Source organism: Malus domestica, chromosome 10, assembly GCF_042453785.1.
Source record: "Malus domestica chromosome 10, GDT2T_hap1".
Taxonomy (NCBI): domain Eukaryota; kingdom Viridiplantae; phylum Streptophyta; class Magnoliopsida; order Rosales; family Rosaceae; genus Malus; species Malus domestica.
Genome location: NC_091670.1, coordinates 24,895,759 through 24,918,296, shown reverse-complemented (window position 1 = coordinate 24,918,296; position 22,538 = coordinate 24,895,759). Strand labels below are relative to the sequence as shown.

The following is a 22,538-nucleotide window of genomic DNA, read 5'->3' as shown; positions in this document are numbered from 1 at the left end:
ACGATCGAAAATTTAAAAAGTGTGTGAGAAGTAAAACGGGATGTGTCGATATCACACCCTATAAACAAAGGGGTGTGTTATCCACACACCCTTGATCATTTATATCCGTTGATCTTTTTCAATTCCTCCGATCCGACGGTCGAAAATTAAAAAAAGGTGTGAGAAGTAAAATGAGATGTGTGGATATCACACCCCTAAACAAAAACAAACTAAGCGCATCACTGTCTTCCGTAACTCTCCTCCTCACATATTTTCCCCAATCTTTTGGCGACTTCTAAACGTATAAATCTCTCAAAACTCTCCCCCCAGGGCCCCACCATACCATCTCCCTCGACTTTTGTTATTGATCTTGATCTTTTGTTAATTCAGGGTCGAGAATCAAAGCAGAGATCAAAACATGGGTGGCGACAAGGAGGCAACCTCCTCGTCCCAGCGTCTCAGGCAGCCGCCCCCGACGGAGAACACGCCGCTGATCGGCGACCCCAAGCCGCTGTCGTCCCAATCCAAGACCTTCGCCAACGTCTTCATCGCCGTCGTCGGAGCCGGCGTTCTTGGCCTCCCATATTCCTTCAAGCGCACCGGGTGGCTCATGAGCCTCCTCACGCTCCTCCTCGTTGCGTTCCTCACCCACCATTGCATGATGCTGATTGTTTATACCAGAAGAAAGCTCGAGTCTTCCAATGGGTTCACAAGGATCCCGTCTTTTGGGGATTTGGGTTTCGCCGTCTGCGGCGTTTGGGGGCGCTTGCTGGTGGATGTTCTGATCATTCTCGCTCAGGCCGGGTTCTGCGTCGGGTATCTCATTTTCATCGGTAATACTTTAGCACATTTGCTCAATGCACCCACAGCATCCGATTTGACACCCCAGATTTTGGGATTGGCACCCAAAAGCTTCTACATTTGGGGGTGTTTTCCCTTCCAATTGGGGTTGAATTCGATTGCAACACTGACCCATTTGGCCCCGTTGAGTATTTTTGCTGATGTGATTGATCTCGGAGCAATGGGGGTTGTGATGGTGGAGGATGTGGTGGTTATGTTGAAAAAAATGCCGGAAGTGAAGGCATTTGGAGACCTTTCTCTGTTTTTTTACGGGCTAGGCGTGGCGGTGTACTCCTTCGAAGGGGTTGGCATGGTTCTGCCATTGGAGTCCGAGGCGAAAGACAAGGACAAGTTTGGGAAGGTTCTGGCTTGGACAATGACATTCATTTCTCTGATGTATGGAAGCTTTGGAGCTCTTGGTTATTTTGCATTTGGGGACCAAACCAAGGATATGATCACGGCTAATTACGGTGCAGGATTGATTAGTACCCTGGTGAAGCTTGGCCTTGTGGTGAATCTGTTCTTCACATTGCCTATTATGATGAACCCGGTGTATGAGATTGTCGAAAGGCGGTTTTGGGGAGGGAGGTATTGCTTGTGGATGAGATGGGTGCTGGTTTTGGCAGTGATATTGGTGGCATTGTTGGTCCCCAATTTCGCGGATTTCATGTCGTTGGTGGGGAGTGGTGTGTGCTGTGCATTAGGGTTTGTGGTGCCGACTCTGTTTCATCTGATCGTGTTCAAGAGTGAGATGGGGTGGGGGCAATGGTGCTCTGATGTGAGCATTTTGGTGTTGGGAGTTGTTCTTGCGGTTTCAGGAACTAGGTCTGCTCTCCAGGAGATATTTGCTGCCAAAGTATAGGAGGGTTATACGAGTTGATGTGTATTTTGATTAGCATAGATTGAATGATTTTATCTGTATGACTAAAAGATTTGTCATCACAGTATGATTGCATCATTATTCAAAACCTGTAAAGGTCTGATGTTTAGAGAAATTTACCACAATCTAATGAAGGGCTTGCATTGCCATTTGTCACGGAAAATGTTTGAGTTTTTGATTTGGGAGCTTTTTCTGGTTTTGTAATGGTTTGTTTCATTTGCTGTTTATGAATCCTCATTATTCTTCTGTTGCGTGCTGGTTAAGTACGTTAAACATAGAATGCATCTTGCACAAAGAAAATTTGAAGTGACTTGTTTGAGAACGAACGGGATAGAAACTAGAAAGAGAGCATCAAAATGCCAACTCTGCCGAGGTTTGTTGTGCTGAAATCAAACCACAACAACAAATATTTGCGCTACATACATGAAGAAAACAAGAAGGTGAGACCCTGATACCCTCATTTGCATAACCTCATTATGAGATTAAGAGTTGAGTGGAACCATGATTAAGAGCATACCTGCAAGCATCAAACAAGCTTCTCAGCTGTCTCGCCTTCTCTTAGTGAATTGCAAGAGGCTTCGATCTCTTCCAGAGCTTCCAGTGTTGCAACTCCTTGAAGCGGATGGCTGCACATCAGTGAAGACTGTCAAGTTTAAGGACTACACTCATAGAAGGTTGGGATAAATATGAACATTTTCGAGGGGAATTTAAATTTTATAATTGTCGAGCATTGGATTGGAATGAAAGGAGCAACATAATGGCCGATGCACAGCTTAGACTTCTGCAATTGGCAACTGCGTCATTGGATTGGAGTCTCCCTTTCTCTCGTGCGCGCACACACACATACACGTGCACCTCTCTTGGAGTACGCAGCTGCTATTTTCTCACGAGTAGGAATATTACGATCATATGTCAGGGGTATGAAATTTCAAATCGGTTCAGCTATCAGAATGAGGGATCTTCCATAAAAGTCAAGCTTCATCGCTATTGGTTTTGAACAGGCTTCAAAACCTCTCTTTTTCATTGTTGTTGCATTCCACCGACATATGGATTCCAACTTAGGAGTCAAGTTCAATTTCACAACGAATAATGGCAAACTGCGTGAAATCAGTTGTTCTTACAAATTTCCATGTGATGAAAGTTAGTATGATATCAATCCACATCTTGTACATGTATGGTATAATGGCTTTGAACTTGAAGAGGGAGCGAAATGCTCCACTGATTTTTATAAACTTGTCACTGCTGCGTCTGTTCACTTCTTCCCTCTCGATAATTCCAGCCAACCTGTTTCTTGTGATGGAGGAAAAGTGTGGTGTCTGCCTGTTGCACGGCGAATTTAAATTTGATGTCATGTGAAGGGAATTAGAAGCTGAAGAGTACATGGGATCACATGAGTCAGAAGCATTATGAGCCTAAAGCCAGTAGAAGTGATGAGCGTGAAAAATCAAGTGACGAGTCCGACGTCAGTGGAATTGCCAAAGATGCTGTGAAATTAAAAATGATCTCAAGTTCTGGAAAGAACAAGTGGAAGAAGATATGGAACAGAAAATGTACCCACTTTGTAATCTAAAATGTACCAGTTTTTTGTATATAAAAAGTACCCAATTTTCTTTTATAGTAAATGTACACATTTGTTATGCTCTGTTATTGCATACGACCTATATCTTCTGATTCCACTTTTGAGGTTGAAAGTTCAATTCAATTTCAAAAGTAACTGTGGTGAACGCCGTGAAATCAGTAATCCTTTCATTTTTCCGTCTGAATATGATGAAGGGTGTGAACGCATTCATTTTCAATCCATATCACATGCATGTGTGGTATAATGCCTTTGAACTTGATGAGGAAGCGAAATGCTTCACTAATTTTCACAAACTTGTCACCGAGGCCTCTGTTCATTTCGTTTGCCCACTGAATACTTTTGATGAACTCCTTTCGTACGTGAGGGTCAAAAAGTGTGGCATACACCTGTTGAACGCCGAAGATGCTGAGAAATTATAATTCAGTGTCATTTCGCAGAAGCAGTAATAATAGGAGATCATGAAGGAGAAGGAGAGTGGCAGTGATGAGTATGAACTTATGAAGCCATGTAAAATTGTCAATTGAATTCGACCTTGATACAACCAATGTAAGGTATGTTTCTTTTCTTTTCGAGAAATGCTCTAACTTGGCTATCACTATACCGCTTAAGCAACCAACTCCAACTTATCTCTTTTTATTCGATAATACTGCTATTCCATTCACCTTGAACAATAATAACCTGTCTGTAGTTCAACGGAAAAGTTTAATCTCTCTCTCTCTCTCTCTCTCTCTCTCTCACTTTCTCTCTCTCTCAAAGGGGCAACTTGGCAGAAGTGAGGACCTTTTACTTCTCCAACTTTGACGAAGACTAGGAGGAGAGGAGGTGCGAGACTTCTGCAAGCAGTTGAACTGGTCATGGTCCATGTATGAGGGTTCTGGGTACATCTGATAGGAGGAGGAGGAGATGTGGGGTTGGCTGGTTGCTGACTTTATTACTTGCTGTAAAAGTTAAACCCTGGAGTACACAACACCAAGTCTGGACTTGTTGCACCATTTTTGTATCTTCTTGGGTCCCATGGATATTGATATTAATCAGACAACTTGATAAGGATTCCATTTGAATGGCGTGAATGCTTTCAAAGTTTGAATGTATATTTTCTTCAGAGGAAGGGTTTGGGCAACTTCCCTTCTACTTTCTATATACTCATGTCTGTTGAATTTTCTGGAGTACGTGTTTGTAACCAATTTGTGCAAATAGTCAATGTCAACTCAAGTCAACTACTACCATTGGTGAAGTAAAATCTGCTCTAGTTCTATTCTATCCCGTTCATCTCAAATATCAGATGTTCTTTCGTCTATCTATAACCAATTACTCACTTCATTTGCTTGATTTTCAGTGTTAGATACAGTAGAGATGGAGTTCATCGGATTCTGTCAAGTTTTCATCACCATCATGACTCTGCTGTACATGTGGTGCAGATCATTAACATTTTCTTCTCGGGATTCTTCTGCTGCTACCGATCATGATGATGATGATGGTGATATCCCCCTTCCTCGTGAAAAGTACGATGTCTTTGTTAGTTTCAGAGGTGAGGACACCCGCCTTGGTGTCACCAGCCATCTTCATGAGGCCTTACTTCAGAAGAAAATCGAAACATACATAGATTACAGACTTAATAGAGGAGCCGACATCAGACCTGCCCTTCTAGAAGCAATCGAGAAATCTACTGTTTCAGTAGTCATTTTCTCACGAAACTATGCTTCTTCCTCTTGGTGTTTGGATGAACTGGTACATATGCTGAAGCGCAAGGAAAAATATGGGCAGATGGTTATACCTATTTTTTACGACATCAACCCATCAGATGTACGAAAACAACAGGGGAGTTATGCAGATGCATTTTCTCAACTTGAGAAACGTTTCAAGAACAGGATTGACAATGTGCACAACTGGAGGGCCGCTTTGAAAGAAGCATCCGGTATATCTGGATTTGATCATTCCAGCAAAACAGGGTAACTAACTCCCTAACTTAATTATACAAATTTCTGCATGTACTCAAAAGTTTTTCTATTCATACTAGATTCATTAAGGAAGTTTGTACTTATAAACAGTTGTTTGTCCTTCATAATTCTATATGCCAGGACGGAGGCTGACTTAGTTAAGAAAGTTGTCGACACTATTTGGAACATATTGATTCTCGAATCGTCATGTTATTTAAAAGGCCTGGTTGGAATTAAAACCCACATTGAACAAATTGAATTGTTATTATGCGTGAATGATACAGTAGATGTTTGCACTGTAGGCATTTGGGGCATGGGTGGTATTGGCAAGACCACTCTCGCCGAGGCTGTATTTCGCAGGCTCTCTTCTAAGTTTGAAGCTTGTTGTTTTCTTAAAAATGTTAGAGAGATATCAGGACAAACAAATGGACTAGACCGCTTGCAAAATACACTTCTTAGTGAGATATTAAGGGAAAAAGATCTACCCATAGGATCAACTTTTGTTCGAGAAAGACTCAGCCGTACAAGGGTCCTTGTTGTTCTTGATGATGTGAGTGATCCAATGCAAATGGAGCATCTAGCTGGCGATCATCTTCGGTATGGCACTGGAAGTAGAATCATTATAACAAGTAGAGATAGGAACACACTTAAGCAAACTGTTGAAGATGACAAGATCTATGAGATTGAGGGATTGAAACCGGATGAAGCTCTTCAGCTCTTTCATTTGAATGCTTTCAAGAATAGCACTCCTACAACAGATTATACAAAGTTATCACTGATGGTGGTGGATTATGCTGGAGGCAATCCGTTAGCTCTTAAAACGATGGGGTCCTCATTTCATGGCAAGAGCAAAGAAGAGTGGGAAGACGAATTGAAAAAATTGAAACAATTTCCAAGTGAAAAAATCCATAAAGTGTTGAGACGAAGTTATGATGAATTAGAAAAAAATGAGAAGGAGATATTTCTGGATATAGCATGTTTTCATAAAGGAAAGCGTATGGATGATGTAAAAAAAATGTTTGATATTCGTGGGTTCTCTGTAGCATCCGGAACTAGGGTTCTCATTGACATGTCTCTCATATCAATTGTTTCAACATGGAGAAAAATAGAGATGCATGATTTACTTCAAGAAATGGGCAGGGCAATTGTTTTGGAGCAATGTATTGAAGAGCCTGGAAAACGCAGTAGGTTGTTTAGTGCTGAGGATGTGTATCATGTATTGAGAAATAACACGGTAAGAGTCAAATGCATTCACTTTCCTAAGAAGAAAAAAAAAACCAGCAAACTTTTGATGAACAAGTAGGATTCCTATGAATGCAGTTTCAATTAAGTTTTGTTGGATATATGTTGTATTCACATTTATACTTTGTTCTTGATTGTCAGGGAACAGTATCGGTTCAAGCCATATTCTTTAACGGATCTGAGTTTGAAGAGCTAGAATTGAACGATGCAGATTTCAGATCGATGTCTAAGCTAATATTGCTAAGTGTGGATTTTTCTAAGACTGGCAACTCCTGCAAATTAAAGGTTTCTCTACATCTTCCAAATTCTCTTCGTTATCTTTACTGGCGTGGATATCCTTTGAAATCTTTGCCGTTAAAGTTTTCTCCGGAAAATCTTGTTGAGCTTCATATGCCCAACAGCCATGTTCAACAGCTTTGGAAAGACGACAAGGTATTTATTCTTATTTTAGTTCATGTATAAATGTTGTGTAGAAAGTCACGATAATTAGTTATTAATTCTTGCTATTTCTCTTCAACTTTTTCTACAGAATCTGATGAACTTAAAAGTGATCAATCTTTGTTATTCCGAAGATCTAACTGAAGTGCCAAATCTCTCTCGGAGTCCAAAACTTGAGCATATAAATCTTCTTGACTGTGAAAGTTTGGTTAAAATACCTTCGTATTTTGAATACCTTGACAAGCTTACTTATCTTAATCTTGGATGTTGCATGCGTCTCGAACATCTTCCTGAGATGCCAGGCAATATTGAATTCTTAAGTTTAACAGGCACTGGTATAACGGAATTGCCTTCATCAGTTTGGTCTAATGAAAAAATATCTAGGCTTAACATTGGATATTGTAGAAACCTTAAGAAACTTCCAAGCTGCAGATGTAAGCTGAAAGTCTCTGGTACTTTTAATCTAAAGCACTGTTTCTCTCTTGGTGAGTTTTCTGAGCTTCCCAGGGATATAAGTGTATTAGATTTGACTGGAACAACAATAGAAATATTGCCTGTATCATCACTGGAGCACCTCTTTAGTCTCACCACAATTCAACTGAAAGATTGCAAAATGCTCGTGACTCTCCCGACCGGCATTTGTACGCTGAAATCTCTTAAGGAACTTGATCTCACTGGTTGCTCTAAATTCAATAACTTCCCAGAAATCGTGGAGCCTATGGAACAACTGGAGTTTCTCAGTTTAGAAGGAACATCGATTAAAGAACTACACTCATCAATTGAGTTTCTCTATGTTCTGAAAAAACTTCGACTGAAAGGTTGTGAAAAGCTTATATGCCTTCCAACGAGCATTTGCAAGTTGAAATCTCTTGAGGGACTTGATCTCACTGGCTGCTCTGCATTTTACGAATTTCCTGAAATATTGGAGCTAATGAAAGATCTGGAGTTTCTTTGTTTAGAAGGGACATTGGTTAAAGAGCTTCCATCATCAATCAAATGTCTAATTGGGCTTGAAACACTAGATCTTCGTCTGTGCAAGAACTTTGAGTTTTTCCCAAACAGCATCTACAGTTTAACCAAACTCAGAACTCTCAGCTTCTTTTCCTGTTGGAAACTTGAAACTTTGCTTCCTGCTACTGTCTTCAGTTTGCTTTCTTTGGAAGTACTAGACCTCAGTTACAGCGGTATATCCGAAATCCCTTCTGGTCTCATTTGCTTAACCTCATTACGTGATTTAGATTTAAGTGGAACCAAAATTAAGAACATACCCGCAAGCATAAAACAAGCTTCTCAGCTGTCTCGCCTGTGCTTAATCATGTGCAATAGACTTGAATCGTTACCAGAGCTCCCGGTGATATGTTGTCTTGAAGCAGATGGCTGCACATCCCTGAAGACAGTGTCAAGTTCAAGGACTGCACTCGTACAATGTTGAGACAAATACGAACTTTTTCCTGGGGTGCTTAAATTTTCTAATTGCCGAGCATTGGATCGGAATGCAAAGAGCAACATAATGGCTGATGCACAGCTCAGAATTTTGCGAGTGGCAACTGCATCGTCCATGTTTATAGAAGAGGATAATGTATGTCTCTCTCTCTCTCTCCCCCTGTTTTTCTCACTCTTGTGATTAAATTGAATACAAATGTATCTTTGCTCTCTAACAAATTAGACCTGGAGCAGCTTCTATTTTCTTATCATATAAATAATACGATGTCCACCAATGTTATAGGAAAAGTACCCTTACCGGCGGCCTTTGGTTACCATTGTATGCCCGGGAAGGCAAATTCCAGTTTGGTTCAGCTATCAAAATGGGGGATCTTCGGTAAACATCGAGCTTCCTCCAGATTGGTTTCGTGCAGGGTTCTTGGGTTTTGCTTTCTCTGTTGTTGTCGCATATGGCCAATATCCGCTTTTGAGGTTGGGAGTTAAATTCACTTTAAAAAATAATGACGGTGAAAGCCAGGAAATCAGTCGTCATTTCATTTTCCCGTGTGGATATGGAGAACGGCATGACTACATTTTCAATCCATATCACATGTATGTGTGGTATAACGCCTTCAAACTTGATAAGGAAGCAAAACTCTCCAATGACTTTTACAAACTCGTCACCGAGGCCTCTGTCCACTTCTCTTGCCCACGGAATTGTCCAGACCAACTCCTGTCCTATGTGAAAGTGGAAAAATGTGGGATCTGCCTGTTGTATGCCGACGATGCTGAGAAGTTAAACTGAGATGTCATTTCGAAGGAGCCTGAAGTAGTGGCTGATATGCGACAAGATGAGTCTGAGGCGAGTGGAAGTGATGGGGGAGAAGCCATTCGAAGTGATGAGAGTGAAGCGAGTGGAAGTGGATGATGACATTGGCAATCGTTGATTGTTCTGTACTACAACCAACCCATGTGTAAGGTATGCTTCTTTTCTTTTTACTGAAGTTTATTTTACAAAGTGGCACTGGATGTAAAGAGATGGGTTTCAGCTTGAAGTTGAACGTACGGCTTCATTCAAAAGATCAATATCTGTTCCATAATCTTGTTGCAGCCTCCACATTTGCATGCTGCTAATTAATATTACCAATTGTTTTGATTTGAGGCCAACGTCAAGCACTAAATTAAGTTGAAATCACAAATTATTGCTGTAAAATTGAAATCACACGAGTAACATGAAATGACCACGGTTGCCGTGATACTTTGGAGCTCCCCCTGGCCAAGAACTTCCTTCTCCCTGATGACTTTTCGCCTTGTCAACATTTCTTTTAGATCCACCATCGACATGCTGTTTGAAGCTGCCTTTATTTTTTTTTGATGTAGAGTGCTTCCTCCTCACCTTTAGACGAAACTCATCCCATTTGTTTAGTCATAGCTTCTTGATTGGCAAGCAAATTTTCAAATTCAACAAGTGATGGTTCAGTCAGCCATCCTTGTACAACGGCAAAATACTGTTCCTTAAAATATTGTATTTTATTTTCGAAACATGTGAAATGACTATTTTGCCCCTGAGTGGGTGTCCTAATTAATTTTTGAGCCTCGAAATTCAATTTCTTATACTTTCTTGAGTTTCCCTAATCATATTCATGTACGTGTGTGTATATAACGTCAAAAACAAATTTGAATCGAAGCCTCGAGGGCTTAATTGTAAAATTACAATTTAAGGGGGAAGGGTGTATTTTGGTAATTTAGGGGGCTTAATCCGATTTGACACCCCAGATTTTGGGATTGGCACCCAAAAGCTTCTACATTTGGGGGTGTTTTCCGTTCTAATTGGGGGTTGAATTCGATTGCAATACTGACCCATTTGTTCTTTTATGGACTAGGCGTGGCGGTGTACTCATTCGAAGGGGTTGGGATGGTTCTGCCATTGGAGTCCGAGGCGAAAGACAAGGACAAGTTTGTGAAGGTTCTGGCTTGGACAATGACATTCATTTCTCTGATGTATGGAAGCTTTGGAGCTCTTGGTTATTTTGCATTTGGGGACCAAACCAAGGATATGATCACGGCTAATTACGGTGCAGGATTGATTAGTACCCTGGTGAAGCTTGGCCTTGTGGTGAATCTGTTCTTCACATTGCCTATTATGATGAACCCGGTGTATGAGATTGTCGAAAGGCGGTTTTGGGGAGGGAGGTATTGCTTGTGGATGAGATGGGTGCTGGTTTTGGCAGTGATCTTGGTGGCACTGTTGGTCCACAATTTCGCGGATTTCATGTCGTTGGTGAGGAGTTGTAAGATCCCACATCGTCCAGGGGAGTGATCCTTAAATGTATATACCTATCCCTACCTAGCACGAGGCCTTTTGGGAGCTCACTGGCTTCGAGTTCTGTAGGAACTCCGAAGTTAAGCGAGAAGGGGGTTAGAGCACTCCCAGGATGGGTGATCCACTGGGAAGTTGCTCGTGAGTTCCCAGAAACAAAACCGTGAGGGCGTAGTCGGAGCCTAAAGCGGACAATATCGTGCTACGGTGGTGGAGCGGGCCCGGGAAGTGATCCACCCCGGGTCGGGATGTGACAGGAGTGGTGTGTGCTGTGCATTAGGGTTTGTGGTGCCAACTCTGTTTCATCTGATCGTGTTCAAGAGTGAGATGGGGTAGGGGCAATGGTGCTCTGATGTGAGCATTTTGGTGTTGGGAGTTGTTCTTGCGGTTTCAGGAACTTGGTCTGCTCTCCAGGAGATGATTGCTGCCAAAGTATATGAAGGTTATACGAGTTGATGTGTACTTTGATTAGCATAGATTGACTGATTTTATCTGTATGACTAAAAGATTTGTCATCACAGTTTGATTGCATCATTATTCAAAACCTGTAAAGGTCTGATGCTTAGAGAAATTTACCACAATCTAATGAAGGGCTTGCATTGTCATTTGTCACGGAAAATGTTTTGAGTTTTTGATTTGGGAGCTTTTTCTAGTTTTGGAAAGGTTTGTTTCATTTGCTGTTTATGAATCCTCATTATTCTTCTGTTGTGTGCTAGTAAAGTACGTTAAACATAGAATACATCTTGTACAAAGAAAAATTGAATTGACTTGTTTGAGAACGAATGAGATAGAAACTAGAAAGAGAGAATTAAAATGCCAACTCTGCCGAGGTTTGATGTGCTGAAATCAAGCCACAACAACAAATATTTGTGCTACATTACATCATACATGAAGAAAATGAGAACGTGGCAGCAGGGATTTTGAAAGTCATTGGAGATGAGGCGTGGAGTGACTTCACAAAGTTTGAAGTGGAGAAAGCAGAGTGGTGGGAACGAGGGGCTCGTCCACATTAGAAGCTGTGACAACGATAAATACTGGGTAAGCTTGCTGCACCCTTTGTAAGTTCGTATACTGGCATGGGGATTTTTGCTGGGGCTGACCAACCAGAGGAAGACAAATCCAAAACCTCATGTACCTTGTTCGAGCCTGTCGACCAATTAGATGACTATGCTAAAAGTATTAACGGTATTATTCGGGCGAAGATTTCTTCGGAGAGGGATCCTCGATCCTCAGCACAGCTCCCCAAGGGATTGGCACTTTGGATGTGTAGTCAGGCTCTTGCTTGTTGATATGCTACAAGAAGAGTACAAAGTTAGTTCTGAAATGTACCTTTGTGGGGTCTTAGGTTTAGGACTTGAGGCTCGCAATCAAAACTAACCAAGTGCTAGGTGTGCTACTGCTATCTTAGTATAACAAATGTAGAACAAGTATGTTTCTACTTGAGCCCCAAGTTACTCAGACTTCTTGTTATCAAAGGATTGTCGTGGATGGATTAAGTCCACATTAAGTTATTTTTCTTGCCTTGCGAACATGGACTTTCAATTCATAGTCTTGTATGTTCAAATGAGGGGAGTCTATATCCCTTAAGTCATTTGTTTGATTCTTGATTGGTTTTAAATGAAAGCATATCCATTAAACTGACCAGATCCAGATATGAATAAGACTTTTAAAGTAGGAAAACATGCGGATATGACTTGAATATATACTGGAGAATGCATTAAGTAATAGATCTACAAATTCAGAGAATAAACAAAGAGTTTTGGGCAAGATTTCACCTTGTCTGGTAAGGTTTGAACTTCTTGCAATCACTTCTCTTTGAGTTTACATAAAAAGGGATGGATGGTAAACTAGTTTACATAACGGAATCGATACTACGCCACTAGGGGTGATAGCAGAGCTTCTAAACAAGACAAAAGATAGCTTTTGTAGGGAAATATCCTGAAAATGACTGAGATCTGGGCTGATTACAACTTTTGGATGCAAATCTGGCTTGAGAGCAGAGTTTGTATGTTTATTTGTTTGATTGGTTGAGTGTTCTTGTCTTTGGGCCCTCTTTTTCCTTTTATAAGTGTTTTAGCCCGACTGTTGTAGCTTTGCTCTTGCCTGAAAGCAATTGAAGGGTAGTGACTCATCATCTTTTTTACTTGTATTGCCACTGAAAAGTACTTTTTGGCTGACTGTGAGTTAGTCTCCATCACTTGACATTTAAATCATAGACACATGGTCTATGCATTAATGAGAATGTACCAATTTGTCTCTGGGCTTGATGTTGGGCTTCGGGCAAGTCTTCTTTTAATTGGCATCTTTGGGTTTCCACACACTTGCAGCCCAATGTTCAAATATTAATCCAAACAGTACCCCATTTAATCATTGTTGATGTTGCAATCCCAGGTGCTAATAATGATTAAATAGTCGTCGCACACCTTCACTCAGGATTTGCACCATTTAAAGTAACCGTTTGTTAACTAAGACCTTTGCACTAACCCATAAATTCCATCATTAATTGGCCACTTACTATATAATCCTCACCTAAACCCCTTGGCAAAATACCTTAGCAACTTCAAACTTTCGAATTCCTAGAATTCCCAAAAATTCAGAAACTTTCCTTGTTCTTCACCTATTGTCCCCTAATTCTGATTTTCTTCTCATCTTCCTCTCAAACTCCCTCAATGACACCCAAAGTGGCTCGAACTCTGACACGCCCCGACCCTGATATTCCCCGAATACCAGGATCGACACGTACTGGCCGACACCCGAGGGTGACGAAAGCCATTAATTGATACAAAAGCTAAGAATAAGAAATAAATAAGGGTTAGAAATTTGAAATACAATGAGTTAAAAGTTTTAGGAACGTGCTCAGAGCATACAACTAAACCTAATCACTAAAAAGAATTAAGATAAAATTTAATGAATAAAGGAGTGGGTCCTACATCAAGAGGATCCGAAGATGCTGCTGCGAAAGTGCCTCCACGCCGGGATTAGGTGCCTTAATTCTAAGTCCTGAATGGGGGCGCAAAACAAAGGTGAGTGGACCAAGTTTATATATAATAATAATAAAACAGTTATCAAGATACTAACCCCCACAGTTTATATAAATGAAAACTACTAGCATAATAAGTGATGGATTTAATAAAAATCCTAGCATGCCAAAATATCTCAAAAGCCATATTGCGGAATCTCATCGCAGAAATCAAAACAGTAAACGTCTCATAAACGCGGTGTGCTGCTAGAAAGATCACTGAATAAATATAACTCCCGGCCCAGTGCCTGCACCTCAGTCTCTGCGCCCGTAGCCAGAGATAACGACCACCCGACCCAATGCCTCTTCATGTCCCTCAGCCCGTAGCTAGGGATTATTTCTCCCGGCCTAAATGCCAACACCAGATCCTCGCCCCAGGCAGCATAGTGTCTACTAGGTACGCACAAAATGTTACGCCTCTCGTAAATACCACTTCATAGCGTAGGTTACCGATCATCGTCTACACTATAAAGAGGGGTTCAAAACATGTTCTAGCATCCTATCGTCATTTATCAGATAGTCTACCAGTTCATGGTTTTTAATAAAAAATACGATATATATTAAAATATAGCTCAATATAGGCTAACAAATAATTCCTCACCAAAACACGAGACGATAATCAATATATTAAATCAACAGGCTTCACATAAATCACTTCATAAATTCGTAGGCATGCTAATCATTTATGCAATTAAACTATAAAATCATGTAATTTTAGAAGGGGTCCACTCACAGTACTTAGTTGCCAAAAGCTGCGCTACTAGCGAAGACGGAAACGTCACAATAATTGCCCCTAAGACCATCTCCAACCCTTGGGCTAAAAGCCAAATTTTTTAGCCCGGAAAATTTAGCTTTTAGCCTAGAAACATCTTTTCTGCTCCAACCCTTCTATCCTAAAATTTTAGCCCGGAATTATTAAAGAATGAAATTAGCCTAAATTTTTTTCTTAAATCATTTAAAAAAAAAAATAAATATGTAGATTATTGTAAATTAATTTTATGAACATTTTAATCTAAAAAAATTTAAATTCCGATAAACATTTCGCATTTAGCCCGGGGGGAAAGCTGGGGGGTATTTGGCCTAGAAATAGCATTTGGCATTTAGCCTAAAATTTTAGCATGGGTTGGAGAGTGTTTGGGGGGGGTAATTTGGGGGGTAATTTGGCTTTTAGCCCAGGGTTGGAGATGGTCTAAGCACATTAAATGGTACAATTAATAAAACTATATAATAGCAATTGAATTTGGGAAAACGGACATTGGAAACGGATTCAGAACGTCGTTTTACCCTAAGAAGGGTCCCGGACGAAAACCCGAAAAGTCAACCCTAAAGTCAACGTTGACCGGGGATCAACGGTCAAATTAGGTCAAACGGGTTTTAGGCTTGAAATCCGGATTAGGGTTTAGGTTTAGGTTAAATAGGATTAGGATCTATTGGGTTTTGGGTTTTCTAAGGTTTTGGGTTAAAAGGGTATTAGGGTGAAAAGGGGTGGCCCAAACCACACACAACACACACTTACACTTACACACACACACATGCACGGCATGCACATGCATGCATGGCATGCATATACACACACGCACACACACTTAAACACACACACACAAACTCACACACACACACACACACACACACCATAAAGGCCCTAAGGCCTCATAAAAAGGACAGGGCTTTAAGCCCTTTCATTTAAATCCGGCCCAAGGCCCTTTGGGCTGCTAAAAATAAATAATTAAATAAAACAAAAACGGGCTGGGCTATGGGGTTTAGTACACGGGCCCAAGGCCTTTAGGTATTTGGGTTTTAAAAACAAAAGAACAAAATTTAAAAACTAAGGGGGGCTGGGGTTTAACGGGCTTAAGGCCCAAGGGGAAGGGAAAGGCCGGATGGCCTGTTGCCAAGGAAGAAGAAGGCCGGAAATTCGGCCGGAAAACCACCCCACTTTAAACGGCCATAACTTTGTCACTATTCAACGAAATCAAGCGAGACAAAAACAAAAGTTGTAGCCCTCGAAGAGAAGAAGAGAATGGTACCTCACACGACGTCTAACTCTCCGTGGTTTGGCCGGAAAATTCCTCGAAAGTTGTCGGACTCGCCAGAAACTGGGTAAGATTCAAATGCGTATAACTTCTTCAATACTCAACGAAATTGAGTAAAATAAAAAGGAAAGTTGTAGTACTCAAGGAGACAAAGAGATTGATACCTTACACGCTGGCCAACTCATCGTGGTTTGGCTGGAAATGGCCTCGAAAGGGGCGGTACTCGCCGGAGCTCGTGTACGGGGCTTCGTGGTTCGACTTTCAAGATGCTAATACTATGGTTGAGTTCGTAACGACGAGATAAAGACGATGGTGGTGTTGAAATTGTGATTTGATGATTTTAGGATATGGGTTATGGGTGTGTGGTTTTGGTTCACGGGGAGAAGGAGAGAGTGCTGAGAAAGAGCACGGGAGAGATGGAGAAAAGAAAAGAGAGAGAGAGAGACCGGGAAAACACACACACAAAAATAAAATAAAACAAGGTGGGCCCCATGGGCTCACCAATTAAGGACTAAACAAATTTTAAAATATAAAAAGGGGGTTGGGGTGTTTCAAACTCAATCTCCCTGTGAAACTGGTGAAGGCATTTCCACTATGCGCCGCTTACTCAATGACCTTCATCGCCCTCGGGTAGGCCTGTAGACTTCTTTTTTCCTCGAAGAGGGAGGAGTACACTCCTTGGGGCCTGCATGGACTTCTCCTACCATTCTTGACATGATGCAAGTCTTCAGGCTAAGGTCCTCAAGCAAGGTCGTAGATGTTATTCACAACTGGGCTTTGGTCTTTACAATCTCCTCAGAAAGGCTGTTTCAGGACTTCTATGGTGTTGAGGAGTAGCCAAACAACTTTAATTGCACCAGTAGATTCCATTTGTGAATACAAAACTATCTTCCCTTGCACTGATATCCACAAGCCCAGACTTCCCTATAGCTTCTACTTTCTTGATCACTTCATCATCATAAATGTATGCTTCGGGATCAACTACTACGACCTTGTCAGTTTTAGGATCAATGTCAAAGACTTCAGTAGGACTTGTGGACGAAGGCTCTGCTATGGAGGCAAGGATTACATGGGTGTTTTTTGACACTGAGAGGTTGAAGGAGCAACCCAACCAACTTCACCAGAAGATTGAAGAGGTCAAGAAAGTAAATGTTAAGTTGAAGATGCTGACGCATAGTTAGCCATTCTAGGATAGTTGCCTTTAGCCAAGGATGTAAAACTATTTGAGCTGTAACTTCAAAGTTCAATGATATGAAAATGACATTTTTAATCTTCTTTAGTTTGCATTTCCTCCTTGAAAATCAATTGCGTTGAATATATACGCTAACTTTAGATCTCTCACAATTTTTATACTTCATCAATGTAGCAGTCCCTAACATCCCACAAGGTTGGGTGGTATTTCTTTAAAAACTTAGCATTGATTAGATGTCTTTGAAAACTTCTTTCCAACTCGGCCAAGTAATATCCTTCATTGTCTAGTATTTGATTAACAATGAAAGAACCTTCCCAAGTCGGGTTATACTTCCCAAAGCTTCTAACTTGAGCTCCCAAAGGCAAAACTGCTTTCCATACTAACTCTCATTCCTTGAAGGTTTTAATTTCACCTTCTTATTGTATGCTCGGGCAACAACTCTCTTTTCCTCTTGAATTTTATCTAGAGCTTCAATTCGGGCTACATCTAGATCTTCAACTCCTGGACACATAGCCTGGATGTATTCTTCACTGTGCAACCCAAACTAGTTCTGAATCCTAACAGAACTTACATTAATCTCAATAAGAAGTACAACATCTTGCCCGAAGGTTAGGGCATAAAGAGTAGTTCCAGTTCCTGCCCTCTTGGAGGTTCTGTAAGCCCATAAAGTATCTCTCAACTTCTCATGCCACTTCTTTGGACTATCTACCACCATTCTTTTGACAATGTTTACCAAGACCTTGTTGCTGGCTTCTGCTTGAAAATTTGACTGGGGGTAGTTAGGACGGGATTGGATCATCTTCATCTCGAACTTACTTGCAAATTCTTTTACCTCCCTTGAAATAAAAGATGGCCCGCGGTTTATAACAATTGTCTCAGGTACTCCAAATCTGTGTAAGATCTTGGTTTCAATGAACCTCTTAACTGCAGTTGAAGTAATGGTCTTCACAGCTAAGGCTTCTGCTCACTTAGTAAAGTAATTTGTTGCCATGATTATGACTGTATGTCCCTTGCTAGAGGGTGGGTGAATTTGCCCGATGAAGTCAATTGCCCACCCTCTAAAGGGCCAAGGCTTGACCACAGGATTCAAGGGCACTGAGGGCACATGTTGGAGAGGTCTATGTCTTTGGCATTCTTTACACCTTCAGGTATAAGCTTTGTAGTTTTTCTCCATCTCGAGCCAAAAATAACCATATCTTTTAAGCAACCATCTCATCTTAGTTCCAGCATGATGCGCCCTACAGATTTGTTCATGTACTTTGGCCATTACCCTCATTGATTCTTCCTGGCCTAAGCATTTCAACAGAAGTCTATATGCAGTCTTTCTTAGCAGATTCCCTTCCCATAAAACATACTTAGTTGTTTGTTGCCTATTATTCTTACTTGTGGGAAACGAAGGATTTTTCAAGTATTGAATAATGAGTGTTCTCCAATCTTTCATCTCCATTTCTTCAATCATCACATCTAGGCTGAATCCCCTTTCAAAGATGGAAGAAAGATTTCTTTTCTGAACTTCTATATCCCCTTCAACCTTCCTTTATTAGATATGAGCTCCAAAAGCCAATTGTGCCATCTCATTGGCCATTGTATTTAACTCTCTAGGAATATGATTGACTGATATTTCAGTGCTCTAATAACTCAACAAGTGAGTAACTGCCAAGTAATAACCAGCCATGGTGATGTGCCTGCACTTGCATTCCTCATTTAGCTGATTGATAATTAATTATGAATCGCCAAACACCTCCACTTCGGTTGCCCCCAACTCCATTAGGATTTTTAGGCCAATTATCAATGCTTCGTACTCTGCCTGATTGTTGGTATTCCCTTGATAATCTAGGAGGAATGAATAACAATAGTGAGTACCTCTGGGATCAGTTATGACAATCCCAGCTCCAACATCATTTTGAGTGTAAGAACCATCAAAATATAGTCTCTAAGGAGTGATCCAGAGGCTAGTTATTATTTTTATCTCTTGCTGGATCCATTTTTCTTTGCCCGAGAAGGTTTTTTTTTGGAAGGATCCGCACACTGGCCACCTTCAGAGTTCCTGGGATGTTGATAATTTCCTCTTGGGATTCTTGGTACTCAGCTAAGAAGTCTGCAATTGCTTGTCATTTGATGACTCTTTGAGGCACATATTGAAAGCTGAACTCTGATAGTGCAAGAATCCACTTTCCAATCCTCCCAGTTAACATCGGCTTTGACTGCATGTACTTGATCACATCAGTCTTAGTAATAATGTGAATGTGGCAAGGCAAAATGTAATGTCTTAGTTTGCAAGCAGTAAAGTACAAAGCCAAACACAACCTTTCCACTGAAGCGTATCTATTCCACCTCTGTAACAATTCTATTGAGGTAGTATATTGCTTGTTCCTTCCCACCTTCATTGTTTTGAGCCAACAAACTTTCTATTGATTTCTTAGAGGCAGAAATATAAAGCTTTAAAGGCTTCTCTATCTGAGGTAGTATGAGCACTAGTGGAGAGGCCAAGTAAGCCTTTATTCTGGCAAAGGCTTCTTGATGTGGCGGGCCCCACTAGAACTCTTCTTTGTCCTTCAATATTAGCAGATGAGTTAGTAGCTGAATCTTGCTCGCCAAGTTAGCAATGAATCTCCTCAAGAAGTTGATCTTCTCTAGCAGCCTTTGCAATTGTACTTTGTTGGTGGGAGGATGTGATTCCATTATTGCCCGAGCTTTGTTTTTGTTGAGTTTCACTCCTTTTTGGTGAACAAGGAATCCCAAAAAGTTGCTCGACTTCACCCCAAAAACACATTTCTTAGGGTTCATTTTTAGCTTATGGATCCTCATTCTCGTTAGGGCTTGTCTGAGATCTACCAAGTGTTGTTCCTCAGTTTTGGATTTCACCACAATGTCATCAATGTATACTTTCATGCTATGGCTAATCAAGTCATGAAAAATGGCATTCATTGCTCTTTGATAGGTTCTACCAGCATTTTTTAACCCAAATGGCATTACCAAGTATTCATATGCTCCAACATGACATGGGCACCTAAAAGCTGTTTTGTGTATATCTTCTTTAGCCATTTTTATCTGATTATAACCAACATTCCCATCCATGAAAGACAGGACTTTGTGTTTAGCAACTGCATTTATGGATAAGTCGGCCATGAGCATGGGATATTCATCTTTAAGCGTGGTTACATTAATGTTTCTATAGTCAACACAACACCTAACTGCATTAGTTATAACTTTTAATACAAGTACAATGTTGGCCAACCACTTGACGTATTTGGCAGGCCTAATAAATCTAGCCTTCACCGGCCTTTCAATTTCTTCCTTGACTTTTTCCTCGATCTCATTTGACATCCTTCGTGGTGCTTGCTTTACAGGTTTATATCCCTCCTTAATAGGCATTCTATGTTCTACTAAGGTTGAATCTAAACCTGGTATTTCAATGTAATGCCAAGCAAAATAGTCCTTAAACTCGTGCAAAAGGCTAACTATCTTTGCTTGATCTTCAGTTTCTAACAAGCCACTAACTTGTATAGGCCTTGAATCTTCCTTAGTCCCCAATTCAATGATTTCTAAGGGGTTTTCCACCTCTGGTGCTGGCTTGTCAGGTTTTGCACACCAAAATTCAACCAACTCCGGACTCTTGGGCAAGTCTTATAGTCCGTCTAGGTCATATATACATTCAACCATTTGTATGGCTGCCTCTAGGCCTGGCAAACGGGTCGTGTCTGTCGTGTTCGTGTAATACCTGTTATCTTAACGAGTCGTGTCGTGTCACACCTGTTATCTTAACGGGTCGTTAACAGGTCGGGTCACTTTACCCAACGGGTAAAGTGACCCGACCCGTTATGACCCGTTAAGAAAAATATATATTTTTCTTAAATTTGCACATACCACACATTGCCACATAAATATTACTTTAAAACATTAAAACACATTTATCGTTTAAGTACTACATCTACACTTGAAAATAAGAGCTTAATAAAAAAACATTCATACACTACTAGTCAAATTTTTAAATTTAATTTAATATATACTTAAGATCTTATTCATACTTTCATTAAGTATAACATAAGATTTTGTGGTATCCACTATTGTAAATATTTTAAATTGAAGATCGAGTTCATTCATTGTATTCATATAGGGTCAAGGAGTGTAGCTGTAAAAAAATCATCAAAATCGGAGTTAAAATAACCGTTAAATCGTGATTTTTCGTTTTATAACCGTCGAAAAGTTTGTCCCGTTACTTAATCTCTTAATGTTTGTTTTTTGCAATTTTTGGCGTATGTGATCTCGAAGTATATACAAACATGTTTGACGGTTGGATCGTTGAAACTAGTTTCGTAGAATGCGTATCCCATAAAAACAATAAATTCACTAATACTTAAAAGTTTATTCATACTTTCATTAAGTATAAAATAAGATTTTGTAGTATCCACTACTGTAAATATTTAAATTGAAGATCGAGTTCATTCATTGTATTCATATAGGGTCAAGGAGTGTAGCTGTAAAAAATCATCAAAATCGGAGTTAAAATAACTGTTAAATCGTGATTTTTCATTTTATAACCGTCGAAAAGTTTTGTCCCGTTACTTGATCTCTTAATGTTTGTTTTTTTCAATTTTTGGCGTATGTGATCTCGAAGTATATACAAACATGTTTGACGGTTGGATCGTTGAAACTAGTTTCGTAGAATGTGTATCCCATAAAAACAATAGATTTACTAATACTTTAGAGTTTATTCATGCTTTTATTAAGTATAACATAAGATTTTGTGGTATCCACTATTGTAAATATTTTAAATTGAAGATCAAGTTCATTCATTGTATTCATATAGGGTCAAGGAGTGTAGCTGTAAAAAATCATCAAAATCGGAGTTAAAATAACCGTTAAATCGTGATGTTTAGTTTATAACCGTCGAAAAGTTTTGTCCCGTTACTTGATCTCTTAATGTTTGTTTTTTTGCAATTTTTGTCATGTACGATCTCTAAACATATACAAACATGTTTGACGGTTGAATTAGTTTCGTATGATGCGTATCTCATCTTTCCCTCTCTTTTTTGTTTCCTTTTCTTATCATTTTCTTTTTTCCCTCCCTTTTTTTTTTGAAATCTTTTTCTCCCTTTTTCTTCAAAGGGCGGACACCTCACCTCACCTACACTACACAGTACAGTGGTACTGGTACACCCATCTTTCCCTCTCTTTTTTGTTTCCTCTTCTTATCATTTTCTTTTTTCCCTCCCTTTTTTTTCAAAACTTTTTCCCTCCCTTTTTCTTTCAAAGGGCGGATGACAGATGCATATTAATTGTTATTGTTTTTAGGGGTATAAAATTTAATTTAAAATAATATATATATATATAATTATTATAGTTAATATTTTGGGGGTATAATTATTATAGTTTTTAAGGGTATAAAATTGTTAAATTAATATATATATATATATATATATATATATAATTAAAATAGTATTTGTTTAGGGTTATAAAATTATAAAATTAATATTTTGCTTATCGTGTATTGTGTTACCCACGTGTATACCCGAACCAACCCGTTATCTTAATAGGTGTTTATCGGGTTACCCGATAACGACCCGATTCGTTATCGTGTCGACCCGAACACCTGTTAATTTCGTGTCGTGTCGTGTCGGGTTATCAGGTCGTGTCAGGAATTGCCAGGCCTAGCT

The 22,538-nt window shown here is 40.0% G+C and overlaps 2 protein-coding genes and 1 pseudogene across 4 annotated transcripts; all 3 read left to right on the top strand.

Annotated features, from left to right (window-relative positions):
• Window positions 1-247: 247 nt before the first annotated feature.
• LOC103445284 (amino acid transporter AVT3B-like) lies at window positions 248-1,862 on the top strand. The gene has a single exon (XM_008384273.4). It carries the CDS (start codon window positions 398-400, stop codon window positions 1,679-1,681), a length of 1,284 nt encoding a protein of 427 aa, XP_008382495.3. The 5' UTR covers window positions 248-397; the 3' UTR covers window positions 1,682-1,862.
• Window positions 1,863-4,388: 2,526 nt separating this feature from the next.
• LOC103412126 (disease resistance protein RPV1-like) lies at window positions 4,389-11,256 on the top strand. Of its 3 annotated transcripts, XM_070806536.1 has the most exons (7): window positions 4,389-4,507; window positions 4,615-5,227; window positions 5,357-6,449; window positions 6,599-6,889; window positions 6,987-8,474; window positions 8,622-9,296; window positions 10,201-11,256. In XM_070806536.1, the coding sequence occupies exons 2-5, from the start codon at window positions 4,632-4,634 to the stop codon at window positions 8,325-8,327; spliced, it is 3,321 nt and encodes a 1,106-aa protein (XP_070662637.1). In that variant the 5' UTR covers window positions 4,389-4,507; window positions 4,615-4,631; the 3' UTR covers window positions 8,328-8,474; window positions 8,622-9,296; window positions 10,201-11,256. The 3 variants fall into 3 exon arrangements, with proteins under 3 accessions (XP_070662637.1, XP_070662636.1, XP_028965667.2); XM_070806535.1 differs by having other exon boundaries at window positions 4,458-5,227; XM_029109834.2 differs by lacking the exon at window positions 10,201-11,256 and having other exon boundaries at window positions 4,497-5,227; window positions 8,622-9,420.
• Window positions 9,288-11,256, top strand: LOC139188631 (amino acid transporter AVT3B-like; annotated as a pseudogene).
• Window positions 11,257-22,538: the final 11,282 nt, after the last annotated feature.